This window comes from Lagopus muta, chromosome 25, assembly GCF_023343835.1.
Source record: "Lagopus muta isolate bLagMut1 chromosome 25, bLagMut1 primary, whole genome shotgun sequence".
Taxonomy (NCBI): domain Eukaryota; kingdom Metazoa; phylum Chordata; class Aves; order Galliformes; family Phasianidae; genus Lagopus; species Lagopus muta.
Genome location: NC_064457.1, coordinates 4,943,894 through 4,954,768, shown reverse-complemented (window position 1 = coordinate 4,954,768; position 10,875 = coordinate 4,943,894). Strand labels below are relative to the sequence as shown.

General features: G+C 48.2%; 1 gene segment (V, D, J or C); it reads right to left on the bottom strand.

Moving 5' to 3' along the window:
* Positions 1-700: 700 nt before the first annotated feature.
* Positions 701-3,048, bottom strand: LOC125684515 (Ig heavy chain V region 914-like). The segment is given in 2 exon segments: positions 701-2,577; positions 2,942-3,048. Coding segments are annotated over 2 exon segments (390 nt in total).
* Between the last annotated feature and the right edge of the window lie 7,827 nt (positions 3,049-10,875).

Below are 10,875 nucleotides of genomic sequence, written 5' to 3'. Positions count from 1 at the left end.
CAGAGCTCTCATCAGGCTGGTGCAATGGCCTGGTATTATGATTTTTGTTATCATTATTGCACATCATAACATCATGTAGTACACTAGGAGTTAAAGACTTAATGCTCCAGTTCCACGGATTGTAGATTTTTCTGGGTACCTCTTATTTATTAAATTACCTTACCTCCTCAGCTCATTCCCTGTGTTTCCTTTTTACGTCCATCACCCACATTTTATTCCTACCACCCTAACCCTTACCTCAGAGCAGGGCTCTGTGGATCCCTCTGCACCATTAGTCATGGATTTGGGCCAAACTAGGACATACGGTGACACATGAAAGCCTCTGGTGGGCAAAAATGGGCCGTGTGGATGTAGGAGCCTCCCCAGTCCATGCTCTGGAGGGAATACTGCAGGCGCCTGCCGGGATACTGCTGGTACCAGGCCACATAAATACAGGAAACACAGAAGTTGTAACTACAACAGCTGTTCCACAATTAATGCCATCTATCTTACTATGTTGGCATGTGAGGACAGAGGAGGATGTTGGCGTTATGGCAGCGTATGTAGAACCCCCGCCAGTATTCCGTTACATCCTGTTGCCATGTAAGATGTGGTAACAGATGGGCAGTCTGAGAATGGAGTGAGACATGGAAGAGCATATGAGGGAAAGGTGTGATGTTGAATTGCTCCACATGGAAAGAATTGCACCCTTGACATTCACTGACACCTGCTGAACATTTATGGAGACGAAAAATTGAATGTGAACTCAGTGAGGCAGTGGGTTTTTTGTTTTAACAGTAGTGGCAACACCAACAGGAAAGCCAAGCCACATGAAGTGTCTGGATCAGCTTGACTGTATGAATCAGTGGATTACAAACAGGAACCTGTGTACAGAGCTGAGTATTGGATTTCATGCATTGAAAACAACAATGTCAGCATTGGAATAGAGCAAAGTATGCATCAGATGGAAACGCTGAAGGCTCACGCTGGAACAGAAAGAAGAGTGTAAGCAAGTTTGTCAGGAACAACCGAACCCATACGAGGCTCGAGGTGACAGTTTCCTAAATCACATCATAAACAATGACAAAACATATTGTCACATCTATAAGACAGAGTAAAAGAGCCAGAGTTCATGGAGGGGTGACATGAGAATTCCCTATCAAAGAGAAAGTTCAAGACACAGCCCTCAGGAATTAAACTGATGCTCACTGACTTTTGCAATTGGAAAGGAGAGATCCATGTAGATTTACAAGAATCTGGACAATCCATCAGCTCAGACTCAGTCTCAGGCTCAAACCTTCAGCAGATTCAAACCTTCACAATTTGGCTAGAGAAGAAGGCAACCATTCTATTGCAACATGATAACGCCAGACACCATACCAATATGAAGACCATGGTGCACAATGACAATTTTGGCTGACCAGTCCTTCCACAACCATGATACAGTTTGTGTGTTGCACCTTTGGGCTGCCATCCCTTCAGCTGATGAGAGATGTAGTCTGTGGGCTACATTTCCCTGGGAACAATGCCAGCATAACAGCTGTGAAACTGTGGCTCACCTGCACTGGTGCAGGTATTTACCAGCATGTCACAAAGGATCTTCTTCACCACTAGTGAAAATGCACAGCTAATGGTGTTGACACTGTTGAAAGATAATATCCTGCAGCTGTGATTCTGCTCTATCAAATAGTGTTACTGAGCTCTTGTTACCTGTTGAAGCTTCTTTGGAATCACATAGCAGATATTGTTTTCAGAGTAACCTATGTAATTTGAAGGGTCTCAGATTGCCCTGCTTGCTGCAACGCTGCAGACTGCATTCCTTGCATTCTGTCACTGTGAAATGTCCCAGAAACCACCACCCAGAAACCAGAATCAGATCTATTCAGTCACTGCTTTGCTCACAGAGAAACATGGAAAAAGCCATCCACACCGGTGATGGAAGTAGGCAATGCTGTTGCTAGAAGTGCCCAAGTGCTTTTGAGTACACAAGAAAGGAAGGAAACTAAAAGCAGGTGCACACATGCTGCAGGTAGGAAGGCAGGTAAAGTGGCCAAGCTGACAGGGTGACCAGAAATATTGTGAATATAATCCTCAGGTCACAACACTGCTTTTGTGAATCAAAAGTCATGGGAGACCTGGCAGAAAGGACAGGGTCATCTGTGGTGTGCAGTGATGTCTCCTCGCTCTGCATGAGCAGCTCCAGCTCCTGCCAGCACTGCAGTTCTGCAGCCACGGCTGTGTCTAAGAAAGGGGATTTTTGTTACAGCTCTGCAGGATTTCCTGTTCCCGTGTGAGCAGCACAGAAGTAGTGCGCTGAGTCGTGTGGGCGCAGGGCATGGAGAGACAGGTAGGACACAGAGCGGGAATTGTCTCGAGAGACTGAGGATCGACCGTCCAACTCTGGGCTGGATCTTATAATATATGAGGTGGCATCAATAAACGACAGCCACTCAAGACGGCCAGCAAGTCTCTGACGGTACCACCGAACAGTAAAACTTCTGAAGCTGAAGCCGGATCCCTGGCAGGAGAGCTGCACGGACTCCCCAGGTGCTCGCTCACCTCCGCCAGATGCTTCCAGTCTCCACTGTGCACACACTCCTGTAGAAGGACAGCATCAGGAAGCAGGCATTGCACATCCACGGCAGGAGGACGTTCCCCAGCCACCCTGACAACAACTGCCATCAACTCAGAGCTGTGAAGCTCCTCTCTCGTGCCGCAGCCCCAGGCCAGGGGCGCTGCCCCAGCCGCCCTCCTCCTCGGGGCTCAGCCGGGGCCGCTCCCGCAGCATCCGCGTCCCCACGCAGCCTCCCTGTGCCACGCACGACAGCCGCTGCCCGGCCCCGAAGGCGAGCTCCGGGCCTCCGCGCGCCCGCCCGCCCGCGCGCCCGCCCGCCCGCGGGGCGGCAGCAGGAGCCGCGCCCGGCCCCGGCCTCGCCGCCCTCCGTGCCCGCTTCTCTCTCACCCGCCGGCCCCAAGGCCAAGGCCAGCAGCCACGGCCCCAGCCCGGCCGCCATCGCGCCCCGCCGCGCCGCCGCCGTCTGCCCGGGAGGCGGACGGCAGCGGAGCGGGGCCGCGCTCGGGCCGCCCCTCGTCGGGCCCCGGCGGGGCGGCGCCCCCCGCTCCTCTCCCCTCCTCTCCTTTGCTCTCCGCCCGGCCCGGCCCCGCGGCCCCGCGACCCCTTCGGCGGAGGACGGGGCGGCGCGGGGGGCGGAGGCGGAGCGCGGCGCCCCGGCACTAGGAGCTGCGGGCCCTGGGCTGATCCCCGCGCAGCGCTCCGTGCACGACGGGCCCGGGCCGAGGCCGCACGCAGCACGGCTGCCCCACGCACGGGCTCTCGGCCCGCAACTTCTCCTTGCACGGAGGGAGAAGTTGCTCTGCTGCTTCCTCCCGATCTCTGCTATTCTGCAGCTGCAAACGCTCCCAGAAGCTCTTCCTTTTGTCGCAGTCTCTGATGATCGTGAGGGGTAGGGCTGTGAAGCAGTATGCACCCTGTCTGTGGAACTGGTGTTGGCAGGAAATCATGAGGAGAATGTGGAGCTGTTTCCTCATCAGTCATCTTTGGAAAGAGGACACCTATCTCACACAAATATATGGGGCAAATATATTTTTTTCCCTACAGGAGAGGAGGAGAGCATCTGGGAGCTCTGTAAAGGAATAACAGACAGAGTTGGTGTGGAAAAATTGTGGGTTATGTGACAGAAAGTAATCTCAAAATCCAGAGAATGATGCTTGATCAGTGTCTCCTTCTGCACCTACATGAACTATTGAAGTTAGTGTTAGCTAGGCAGACAGTGAAGTGGACTAAAAATATATGAACTGATAGGCTCAGGTGGTAGTCGTCAGTGGCAAAGAAGTGTAGTTAGAAGGCAGTAGCTGGTGGCGTACCCACCAGTCAATACTAAGTCCAGTCTTGTTTGACAGTGATGATCTGGATTCTAGGGCAGAAGCTGCTCTTAGCGAGTTTGCAGGAGACACAAAACTGTGAGGTGTGGCACATACACCAGAGAGTTCTGCTGTCCAGAGGGACTTACATAGGCTGGAGAAGTGGGCTGATGGAAGGTAGTGAATAATAGAATGCCCTGAGTTGGAAGGAACTCGAAAGTATTGTAAAATACAATGCCCAGCTCCATGTAGAGATACTCAAAATCCAAACCGTACATGTGAAGGTAAAGCCCAAGTGCTTCTTGGTGCTGTGACTGCTTCCCTGGGTAGTCTGTTCCAGTGCCCATTCCCCCTCTTGGAGAGCAAGGTGTCCCTAATATCTAATTTAAGCCTCCACTGGGTCCTATTACTGTCACCAAAGAGATCAGCAGCTGTCCCTCCACTCTCCCTCTTGAGAGAGCTGTAGACTGCATTGAGATTCCCCCCAGATCTCTCCTCTGGGTTGAAAAAAACAACGACTTCAACTTATTTTCATCCCCCTTTCCCTCTAGACCCTTTATCATCTTTGTTGCCCTCCTTTGGATGCTCTTTAATAGCTTAATGTTCTTCCTATAATGTGACATGCAAAACTGCACACAGTACTTGAGCTGAGGCCACACAGCACAGAGCAGAGTGGGACAATCACTTTTTCTTGACCAGTATCCTGCTGTATCCTGCTATGGCACCAGAACTCCCAGAATCCTTCCTGAGGAGCTGCTCAGCATCCTCTCATTCCTCATTCTGTGTGTATATCCAGGGTTGCTCTGTCCCAGGTGCAGAATCCTGCACTTGCTTCTGGTAAACTTCAAGCAGCTGTTAATCTAATTTGCCAAGATCTTTCTGCAAGGCCTCTGTACCTTCAAGAGAGTCAACAGCTTCTCTCATTTTAGTATTATCTACAAACTTATCATACATAAGATCTCTTATAATAGTATTAAAGAGAGCTGGTTCTAAAATGGGGCCCTGGAGAACCCCACTGGTTACTGGTATCACCAGCTTGGTGTAAGTCTATTAATTATAACACTTTGTGCCAGCAAGTCAATCGGCCAATTCACCCATTACGTTATGTTTTTCACCTAGTTTTATGCTGGACATTTTCTCCAGAAGGATAATGTTAGAAAAAACATTGAAAGCTTTGGTGAAGTCCAAAAATAGTACATCAGCTGGCTGTCTGAGTAGCTATGTTTGTTCCCATGGCTGCAGATATCACAAGGGATGCAGAGGAAGGAGTTTTCTGCGGGGTGGATATCGTGAAAGGAGCTCCTTGTGAGCAAAATGTCCTGGTTACAGTTAGCATAGAGTTAACTTTCACCCTAGTGGTTGACGTAGTGCTGTGTTTTGGATTTAAGATGAAAATCATGTTGATGACACAGGTGTTTTAGATGACACACAGGTGTTTTAGATGTTTCTTCTTGACATTAAGTCAAAGACTTTTTGGCTTCTTGGATTGTTCTGCCAGAAAAAAAAAAAAAAAAAAAAAAAAAAAAAAAAAAAGCTGAGGGTGCACGGGAAGCTGGGAGGAGACAGAATTGGGACAGTTGACCTAAACCAGTCCAAGTGATATTCCCTACCCTACTGTATTGTGTTGAACAGTGAAACTGAGAGGAGTTGCCCAGAGCTGCTGCTTGGGCACTGTCAGCAGGCAGTAAGCATTTGCTTCGTGCATCACTTTTTGGTCCAGACTTGTTTAACATCTTCATCACTGACCTAGAAGAAGGGATAGATTCCATCCTCAGCAAGTTTTCTGATGACACAAAGCTGAGAGGTATGGCTGGCACACCAGAATATTGTGCTTCCATCCAGTGAGACTTGGAGATGCTGGAGAGTTGTGTGGTGAGGAATATTCAACAAGGGCAAGTGTAGAGTCCTACAGCTGGGGATGAATGTCCCTTCCATCTGAAACTACGATTCTATGGCATTGTTTGTGAACTCACAGACTGCTTATTGGCTCAGTTTTGGTCAGCAGCAGGTTCCTTTCTCAGCTGACTGGAACTGGCTCTTTCCTAACGTGGTACAACTTCTGGACTCTCCTCACAGGCACCATCCCTACAGTTACACTCTTTACTAAAACCTTGCCACAAAAGTCCAACACATGGACTTCCCTTAAGCAGGAGTCCTGTGCACCCCTTTCTGCTGCGCTCAGGCTGACCTTGCCATTCATCTGGCACTGCTGTTGTCTACGAGGTCTTCACTCTTTATGCCCCTGTGTCTCCTGTACAAGTTATGGCTGGGATACAGTTAATTTTTTTCAGAGTATCTTGCATGTTGCTATTTTTTGGATTTGTAACAGGAAGACTGTTGATAACACTCTGATGCTTTGTTGTTGCTGAGCAGCACTAACATGGGATGAAGGCCTTCTGTTTCTTGCACTGCTTTGCCAGGGAGTAGATTTATGGTCCATGGGAAGTTCGTTGGGGCACAGACAGGACAGGTGACTCCAAATGACCAAAGGAACTTTCCACAGCACATAATGCCATGTTCAATAATAAAACCTGGGAAGAAGAAAAAAAAAAAAAAAAAAAAAAAGATGGAACAAGTGGGGACATTCAGAGCTATGGCATTTGTATGGCATAACAAAGCCTTGCTTTCCCAGAAATGGTGGAATATCTACCTGCTGATGGGTAGTCAATTATTTTAGTTTATTTTGTTTTGACAGCATGCACTCGTTTTATTTCAACCCAAGAATTCTGTTCCTTTTGATTTTTTTATTGTGTTCCCCATCCATCTTGGGAGGAGTGAGCAAGAAGCTCTATGATTCCGTGATGAAACTCTAGTGATTAGCTGCCTGTCAGGGTTAAACCACGACGATTCCTAGAGGTGTTGTAGGGTAAGGCTGAGGACTGCTACTTCCTGTGGCACGTTTACAGAAGGCATGGAATCAGATTTTTGTTGAAATCCAGTTGGATTTCCCATGGCTGTGCAAACCAGGCAGAAGTAGCAAGCTGAGTCCTCAGGGTTCAGGGCACACAAAAGCAGAGATGCCACGGAATGAGAATTGTCCTTGGAAGCCGTGGCTCTGTCTTTTATTCCCATCATGTATTGAATGGTTGAAGAATCATAGCTGATATAAGAGATGCTCCCAAGACTGCCACTGAGTGCTTGGTGATACTACCAAAAATGATGATTTATCAAGGTGAAGCCGTATCTCTGGTAGGAAAGGAGCACAGAGTACCCCAGGTGCTCGCTGGCCACCACCAGCCTCAACAACTCGGTTGTGCTCACATCCCTGCAGACAGAGAACTCGAGGAGCTATGAGGAGCTGAGCACACAGAAGGGAAGGGGTAACATTCCCCAACCACTGCAGCACCCCTGGTCCAGGACAGACATAGACACCAATGTCCTCCCTTCCAAAGTGCCTGGCCAGGGGCACTGCCCCAGCTTGAAGTAGGACAAGGGGGAAGATATGAGTGCTGTTGGCTTATCTGCAAACAGTCCTGTAGTCCATAGTCTGAACAGCTCTACAGAAATGCAGAGAGGTGTTGAGGTGGGGGAAGATGTTGGAACTGCTCTTATGTCAAAGCACCGCCCATGTAGACACTGCAGAGCTTGTTCTCTGGTGCTGCTTATGGTGATGCAGATTTTGCATGGGTGAAAACAGGGTTTAGCTCACCATGGTATTTCACACCACAGTAATAAACTGCAGCATCTTGGAAAGAAACATTTGCTGTTTCTAAGGGGGGTGTTTTATTTTCATAGACCATCACAGAAAATTGGTGATCACAAAACTTCTTATCCCCTGAAGATCCAGGACATATTCAAAGGAATTTAATATTCAAAGGAAGCTGGTGGTACCAGAAGAAATTCAAAGTCCTGTAACTGTCCTCAGTGGTGTTCTGGCAGGGCAGAAGCACTGCCCAACTCTGACTGACATCTCAGAGAAGAATTCCTTCTGGGGGCTGCCTCCAGTGACACCTGCCACACAGACAGACGTACGTTCGCAAAGCCTTTCTCCCATTTACTCTATGTTTATGACTGTGTTGGTCCTCAAACCTTTCTGTCTTTCACAGAAGGTCCAGATATGTTCCTTAATCACCCCTCTGCATTTCCCCCTGATTTCGTCATTTTCTCAGCACAGGCCTTCCACACACCCAGTTAGAAACCTTGGGACACAACAGAAAGCTCATGAATATGCACACCTTAATGGATTAGTAGGACGCATGCTAGCAAAGCGGGTGAAGATCATCTTTCCGAGCTCCAAAATCCCAGCCTTTTGAAAGACTCTAAGCACACTGCATGATAAGGTGCTTTTGTCAGTGATATCCTGCAAATGGGGTGTGAGCCTATGAGTAGAGAACTGTTGAGGAACAACCCCAGCACTGAAAACTAGACCTCAGGACCATGCCTTTCATTCCATCCTCCTGGCAGATCCACAATCTTTGCTCTGATTTTCATTTTGTTGGGTAATTTGTATCTGAAGTAAAGAGGCCCTTTCATCACTGCACATCTAATTCTGCAGTAATATATTCTGTCAGCCAAGGCAATGTTCTTCTTGTGCAAGGTGAGGTCTGTCCTGTAAAGAACAGACCCTCAATCAAAATCCATCCAGACAGTGTATATCCTGTGGACAAAGCAGCTGTTGCTCTCTGCAGGTCTGGTAGTACCCTATCAGAAGAAAAAAGGATTTTGTTTCAAGGATTTTGTGACAGGCTGCCTGACTGATGTGAAAACCTGGAGAGCGGTGATGGGAAGGAGTTTTTTTGGTGCAGCACCTGTAAAAGGCTGACAAGGATCCCACAGCTGCCCATATCAGCATGATTGCCCACCATCCTCTGCTCACTGTTCTCCCTGATTTCTGCATTTCCCCCACCCTGTTGCCCATACTACAGAGCGACAAGGCCGACTAGCAGCTGCAGTGTAAAGGAAAGATGACACAGTAGTGAACATTTGATGCTGGTGCGCAGCAATGTGCAGAGAGGCATGCCCTAGTGCTGGGAACCAGGGCTTCTGCAAAGCAGATGGGACAAGCAGTGCCTGGGTCAGAATGCTCTTCTGGCCTTGTTCTTTGGACTCCCAGGATGTATTGGTGCTCCACCACATCCCTGTGCCAGAGCCAGATGAACCAGAGGGCACTGGACCACTGTTTGCCACCAGCAGCTGCCCTGACAGGTTCTGCACATCTTGGGACTCTCAAAAATTGCTCACAGTGAATATGGGCCTTTGGCCCAGGAGTAGATGGTAGCAGTAGATGTACTTGTTTGACTGTATGTTGGGGTGTGACCCAGTGTAGTTGATGAGTAAGGTAGCGTGTCCATGCTGGTCTTTGCCCAGAATGACAAGGTCATAGAGGTCTTTGATCATTTGCAAATAACTGCAAACTCTCACTAGTAAAATTGATTATGATTACTTATGGTTACTTAATAACATGCAAGGCTACAATATATACTTTGGAGTATCATTGATTCAATACTCACCAAATGAGACCCAGTAGGACTAATTTAAGGCAAAGTCTTTCTCTTCATGGATAATCCATGGCATGGAGGCTGCCAGGCATCCCCAAACAGAAAATCGGAGTCCTCAGGTTTGGGATGACTAGCATTTTTCTGTTGGGCAGAGACACCAGCACAGATTCAGGGACACAGGAACACCTCCCCAGACATGCACTGGTGATTCTCCAGAGCAGAGTGCAAGTATGAATTTTTGAACCTCCTTGCAGCAAATAGAAAGTCTTCCTCAGTCTCAGAACAGTGGAGCTTTCTCACATGCTGAGGGCTTAGCTGAAGGCTGTTGGGCAGAAATGAAAGTTTTCCTTCTCATGGTATTTTGCCTTGCAGTTAAAGCCACAAGAGTAAAGGTCCCTGGTTTTTCATCATGGCCCCAAGCTTTGGACAATTTGGACAATGCTCTCAGATATATGGTTTGAATTTTAGGAGGTCCTCTGTGCAGCCAAGGGTTGGACTTGATAATCCTCATGGTTTCCTTCCAACTCAGGATGTTCTGTGATTCTGAGAAGAGTAGGCATGTCTCCCATTGGAGGAGACTTCGACCCCTTTTAGGAATTTCTACGGAAGAGCTCCACCCACTTTTTTCACTCTTGGAAGGAGACCCAGATCTCACTTCCCCCAGACGCCTCACTCCAGATGCACTCGCGGCTCTTCAATCTGTTGTTGATAGAATTACTCTGCAACTGCACACTGAGTGGATCCGACTACTGCAATTGACCTTTTTATCCTCAATTCCTCCTTTCAACCATACGGCTTGTTAGCTCAACGGCTGCCTAAAAACCCTGATCCACTTGTCATTGTGGAATGGATCTTTCTGCCACATAAATTTTCAAAAGCTATCACTACCCGAATTGAAATGGTTGCCATGCTTATCTCCAAAGGCCGTGATCGTCTTCTTGCTCTCAGTGCCCAAGACCTGTCAGTCATTTATGTTCCTTTTGATCTCTGTCAATGGGACTTCACCTTCACTCAATCAGATGCACTCCAGCATGCACTGGCTGGATATTCTGGCCAGATTACAACTCATTTCCCATCCCACAGACTCCTTCGAACCCTGCACTCATTCCCTCTGATCCCCGCTTCTAAGTTAGCACCTACCCCCTGCCTTCAGCCTTAACAGTTTTTACAGATGGCTCAGGTCGCACAGGCCGCGCAGTGTCAGTATGGCAGGGAGAGAATGGGTGCTGGGAGGAGGATGTTTTTACCACAGAGGGATCAGCTCATATTGTAGAATTAACTGCAGTTGTACGGGTTTTTGAACGTTTTTTGCAACCCATTAATATTGTTACTGACTCTGCTTATGTTGCAGGTATAGTGATGCGCATAGAAGGGGCTTACTTGAAGGAAGTCTCTAACCCTTGCTTGTTCGCACTATTACTGTGTTTACAAGAAGCGATTGGCAAACGTACACACCTTTATTTCATTCAGCACGTCCTATCCCACTCTTCATTACCAGGTCCAATTACAGAAGGCAATATTCAGGCAGACAAACTCACAGGGACCGTTGTGGTCCCAGACCGTTTTGCTCAAGCCC